This window comes from Gekko japonicus, unplaced genomic scaffold (assembly GCF_001447785.1).
Source record: "Gekko japonicus isolate JY-2015 unplaced genomic scaffold, Gekko_japonicus_V1.1 scaffold1624, whole genome shotgun sequence".
Classification (NCBI taxonomy): domain Eukaryota; kingdom Metazoa; phylum Chordata; class Lepidosauria; order Squamata; family Gekkonidae; genus Gekko; species Gekko japonicus.
Genome location: NW_015176500.1, coordinates 426,342 through 432,341, shown reverse-complemented (window position 1 = coordinate 432,341; position 6,000 = coordinate 426,342). Strand labels below are relative to the sequence as shown.

General features: G+C 40.9%; 1 protein-coding gene across 1 annotated transcript in view; it reads left to right on the top strand.

Moving 5' to 3' along the window:
• Positions 1–212: 212 nt before the first annotated feature.
• Positions 213–6,000, top strand: part of PCNX2 (pecanex homolog 2 (Drosophila)) — a gene marked incomplete at its 5' end in the record, with an annotated part of 155,245 nt that continues 149,457 nt past the window's right edge. Inside the window, 3 exons of the mRNA XM_015427313.1 lie at positions 213–355; positions 1,162–1,315; positions 1,414–1,446. Coding sequence (XP_015282799.1) covers positions 213–355; positions 1,162–1,315; positions 1,414–1,446 — 330 coding nt within the window. The remainder of the gene's footprint in view (positions 356–1,161; positions 1,316–1,413; positions 1,447–6,000) is intronic.

Sequence of the window (6,000 nt, the reverse complement as noted above, 5' to 3'; positions counted from 1 at the left end):
TTTCCTGGAGAAGTTGGCATAACAAATGAACCTAGCTTAGTTTCTGCATCAAAGACAATAGAGTCTAGTGTGATTGTGGAGTGACAAAATGAAATTTGTTTAAAATACTTTTAATTCAGGTAGTTCTTTCCCTATAATCATTATAAATGAAGTTGCATATAGTTTTATGAAATCAATACACAATTCTATTCATCTTTCCTTTTATTTTAAAGCATCTTAGTGAAGACCTTGAGGATTCCTCGTGTTCATCAGCACAAAGAAAAATTAATAGACAATTTTACAAATTTATTATATTTCCTGGCAAATGGATAAAAATCTGGTATGATCGACTTACCTTGTTGGCACTGTTAGATAGGTAAGCTTTTAAAAATATCTCTTATACACTGAATTAATGGAATTCATTTATTCCTCAGGCCAGTGCTGACATATTAGAATGTATTAAGTGGAACACAGAGAATTCAATGGGAGAGGAGCAGTTTTAAATTTCATAGCAATTTTAGGAGTATTTATTGTGATACATTATCACAAGTCTGCTTTATGACAAATAATAAAAATATTAGCAATCCAATCAACAAAAGTCTATCCTAATTTTATTTTGGCATGCACACACTTACATATTTATTTAAATGTTCATAACTACACATTGTAAACTACACGTGATGGTGGAAAACACTTTTGCTTGAACCTGGGCCTACCCCACTCTCATACAGAGCATGGTGTGTGTGCATGCATGCGTGCGTGGGGGGGGAGTCTTATCTTAAAATACAACTGCTACTTCAGTCATAGTGTTAAATCCTTTTCCCATCTGTGTCTTTCCCCCCCTGCTGCCTGTTCCAGCAAACTCATTTCTCCTCACCCAAGCTTCAGTATCAAAATTGAGCCTTGCTGGGCAAAAATTGTCTGTGTAGGGGGGAAGGGGCAGGATGAGGCTATATATGGCATATATAATCCATTGGCTTGGGGTATATGAATACAATCCAGAGGAAGTTAAGACATTGAAGTCCTGTGTAAACCAGTAAGACTTGAATGCAATGTTACAGTCTCAGGTTACATTATTTTAACTTAACTTCTCCTGTGCCCCCAAATACTGGTAAACAGATGTCTTATACTCCATGGTTACTTTTCTATGTTTGAAATAAAAATCCTGTTTTATTCCTACAGAACAGAAGATATCAAGGAGAATGTTTTGGCAATTCTTCTAGTAATCCTTGTTTCTTTTCTTGGCTTTTTAATTATGAACCAAGGTTTTTGTAAAGATATTTGGGTCCTCCTTTTCTGTCTTATCATGGCAAGTTGTCAATATTCCCTTCTAAAGGTAAATAAAAATATTGTAGTGCATATATATATATTGTATTTATTTTGGATCCTGTAACTTCTGCAGAGATGTAAACTCATTTCTGATTCTGTTTTTAGAGCATTCAGCCCGATCCTGCTTCACCAGTACATGTAAGTTATAATAAACAAAAAGCTTTTGTTATCCATGTCTCTTGATCCATGTTATCTGCATGGTTCAGCAAATTATTGGAAAACCTTAAAATAAGCCATTGTTCTTGAATTTTAGCTCAGTCATCCTGCTTTTTAAAAAACTGTAGCTGATTATTACAACTAACTAGGAAATTTTCATTTCTTCATTTATTTGCTAGGAATAAGGCTTGTTGTGGAAATAAATACAACAAGCTCTAGAAAGAGACTCTGGGTGGGTGCCCTGTCCTTGGGCACTCAGAGTCAGTTTGCTGTGGCAACCTCAGCAGGGTATAATGACACAGAGTCCACCATTTTCTCCAGGGGAACTGATCTCTGCCATCTGGAGAGCAGTTTTAATTCCGAATGATTTCCAGTCCTCACCTGGAGATTGGCAGCAATGGTTCCCCAGGAGAAAATGGCTGGTTTGGAGGGTGAAGTCTATGGCATTGATAAAACTTTTTACACACGGAGCTGAAAGTTTTACATATACAATTGATGTGTATATCTTATGACCAGTACATGTTTCGGCTCCTTAAGGCCTTCCTTGGTGATCAATATTACTATTGTAAAACAACACACATCCAGAAATAAATATATGAACAACTTGATTGCTACCTTTGATGGAAGAGACACACATCCAGACACACTGGATATTTGTTACCAGAACAATTTGGAAAGTATGTGCCGTTACCATGAGAGATTATCCATGACCTACTATATAAACTTTTAGCAATTCCACATCACATGAGAAAGCAACACCTGGCTATAAAGACAATCTTTGTTCATATATTTATTTCTGGATGTGTGTTGTTTTACAATGGTAATATTGACCGCTGAGGAAGACCTTAAGGGGCCAAAACGCATATGGTCTACTGGTCATAAGATATACCCATCAATTGTATATATAAAACTTTCAGCTCTGTGTATAAAAAGTTTTAAGAGCCTGATATTTGGATCATTTCTTTTAACCTATTTTATCTTTTACTAATGTGTACACCATAATATTTGTATTTTTATAATAACTTATTTTGTTAGCTTGACCCTCATATATCACAGCCATATCTTGGGTTGAGCCCCCCCCCCTTCCCCTCAGTCTATGGCACTGTACCTGTCTGAGGTCCCACCCCTCCTCAAACCCCACTCTCTCCAGGCTCTCTCCACTCCGCAAATCTCCAGGAATTTCCCAACCTAGAGTTGGCAACCCTGTCTCCTTCCCAGCCAACCATCAACCTACCTTTATCTGCCAGTCTGACTTCAGCTTTCCATCTCCTCCCTCCCTCCCTGCAGCCTCTACCTAGGAAAAGTACTGTCTTTCTCCACAGTAGGGACCAAAGCAGCTTACATCAATCTCTTCTCCCCCTTTTGATCTACACAACAACCCTGTGAGGCTGAAAGTCTGTGACTGGTCCAAAATTACCCACTCAGCTTCCACAGCAAGAACCTGGGTCTGGCAGACTCTGCTCTGAAGTGCTAACTGCTATGCCACACTGGCTGTCCCAGGGGGGCTGCCACTGGTGAACAGGAGCAAGCAGCCATGCCTTAGTTGTCATGCCAGTCAGGTGTCATCAAGTCACCCAGAAGGTCCTGCCAGACCTAGGGTAGCCAACCTACAGGTGGAGCCTGAAGATCGCCTGGTATCACAACTGAACTCCAGACAACAGATCTTTCTCCCTGTGGAGAAAATAACTGCTTTTGAGGGTGGACTGTATGGCATTCTGTTCAGCTGAGGCCTCTCCCCTCCCCAAGCTCTGGCTTCTGTAGACTCCAGCACAAAATCTCCAGGAATTTCCCAACCTGGAGCTGGCAACCCTAGTCAGGACTGGCCCCAGTGAGTTCCCCACAAATGCCAAAGTAGGCCTGGAAAGGGCCTCCCGCCCCTGACTTTCTACTGACAGAACCAAGCAACAGCCACTGAGGGGAAAGTGAGCCCACAGCAGGAGGAGAAGAGAATGGTTTGATGGCCGGTGGCTCACCTTAGTATCCAGCCAGCCACAGAGAAGTCAAGTAGGAGAAGCATCTTTGTCAGGAGAGACAGCCATTTTGGCAGTTTATTCTGACAGGGAAGAGTGGCCAAGCCAGCAGTGGGTGGGGGAAAGGAGCGGACCCAGCACCCAGCCAGCGGCACATGAGTACTCTTGAGTGGTGGTTGACAGGCCAATGGCTGTTGGAGTGCACAGCACAGCCAATGGGAGAGCTGGACAGTGCCAATAAGCTACGGCTTTTATATATATATAGGATTGATAGCATTTCTTTTGCTGCTTTTACAGCCAAGTAGGATACCCAAGGCAGCAAACATAACATTTAAACATTAAAACACCAAGCCACTAAAATATGTGTATATAAAATATTTAAGCATTCCCACAAAACATATAACTGTAAATGGGAAAACATCCAGCGAAACAAAAAAATACACACCTAATTAGATAATATGGCATATGGTTATTCCTTAATAAATGAGTAATCTTTTTAGTGTAATCAAATCAAGTTTGTATTCTAGGAACATGATGATTAAGTAGTATCAAACTGACATAAATGGGATCCACTAATGGTAGGGGGGGAAATTCTCTTATCCCATTCCCAGTTGTCCTAGTGTGCTTGCAGATGTTATTTAGAAGTGTTTGAAAGAGAGGTGTGACTTGAGCATTCATTCTTTTTCCACATGTTTCAAAGAGCGATTCACACATCTTACACAATAAGGAGGTATATGTTAGATAGATATCTAGAAATCACATATCTCCCCACATGTGAGATGGATGAGTCATAACTTCACATGTTAGCCAGATGTGTGAAAAGGGGATTTGTGCAGGTCACTTTCAATCTCTCTCTTGCTGTTTCTGTCTCTTTGTTAATTTTTAATCTGGGAGAACTGGGTTTGATTCCCCACTCCTCCACTTGCAGCTGCTGGATGACCCTGGGCAAGCCATAGTTCCGTCAGAGCTGTCCTTGAAAGGGCAGTTCTTTCAGAGCTTTCTCAGCACCACCTACCTCACAGGGTGTCTGTTGTGGGGAGGGGAAGGGAAAGGAGTGTGTAAGCTGCTCTGAGACTCCGAGTGAAGGGCGGGGTATAAATCCAATCTCCTCCTCTCCTCCTACTCCACAATTACTGCACTGAATACATAACTAGGATTTCCTTCTAAAAAAAGATAAAATGTATAGATTGTAGCCTGATTACCAGATTTGAAAATAATTATTTATTATACGCAGGCCAGAAACACTTTTAAAATGAGAAGTACTACCTGGGAAATTCATTTGGCTGCTCCTTTGGACGCACCCTTTTGCTATTTCACTGAAAGTTACATGCTTTTTGTGTGCTTTTTGATTCCTACACAGTTCAAAAACTGTCTGAATATTTAGACATGTATTCCATGTGTTATCAACTAATTTATCTCTAATACTGTGTAGATGGCTGTGAGCACAGCCTTTCCTCCCCCACCAAGTTCCTGAGTAAATAGCACAGGATATAATATTTAGTTATAAATGCTGCCTGAAATCAGTGCATCCAACAGTCTTTTCTGGAGCACTTCTTCAAATGGTTGGAGAGTATAGTCTGATTTTGATTTAACGGGGAGCAGGAAGAGATTGGTGACAATTGTATTTTAAGTTACTTTAATTAGGTCCATAGTGATGAGCATATGCAGAATAGGATTTTGGCAGCTATGAAACATGTGAAGCTTCCTTGTCCTGAATCCAGCCATTCAATTAATCAGAGCCAATATTGTTTACTCTAAGTGGTACCAGTTCTCCAAGGTTTCAGACAGAGATCTTTCTCAGAATATGCTAGAAATTTGTGGAATCTTCTGCATGCATGCTGTTCTACTGATTTGTGGGTCCTTTTAAAATTTCCTAATGTACAGGCCTTTGCTGCACACCAGTGAGAGAGACTCAAGGTTCAAATCCACAGCCCAGTGGGCTCAAACCTAATGAGATTCTGGTGTAATTTATTTATTTATTTATTTATTTATTTAAAACATTTATTAGTTGCCTTCCTTCCCTAAAGGGAAATTTATAAAAAGTAAAGTAGGTGGGTTTTATTATCAAATTCATGCCAATGTACAGTTGTAGCTGATGCCAAAATTAATCGAGTTTTACTACCTTACTTTTCTCAGACCTCCCCATCATGGTGCATGGAATATCTCAGAGACATCAGAGTTTAAAGGCATTTCATATTTAAATGCAGAGTGGGCACTGCCATTAAACAGCACATTAGTTTACAGTTCCACTTGTTATCAGGGCTCTAGTCGGGGGAGAGCTCTCAGGTACGGAGCTCCGGAAGAGAACCTCTAGGGGGTGGGGCAGTCACATGGTGAAGCCCCGCCCCCTTCTTTACCCCGCCCTCTGCTTCGATCCTCATTCCATTTGGGAATGAGGATGAAGCAGGAGGGTAAGTAGCCGGGCCTTCTGACACACTTCCGGTGATGTCAGGGGGTGTGGCCTTCTGTCACTTCCGGTGATGTCAGGGGGCGTGGCATATGCAAATAAGTTATGCTAATGAGTTATGCTAATGAGCTCCGGCAGCTCTTTTTCTACAACAAGACC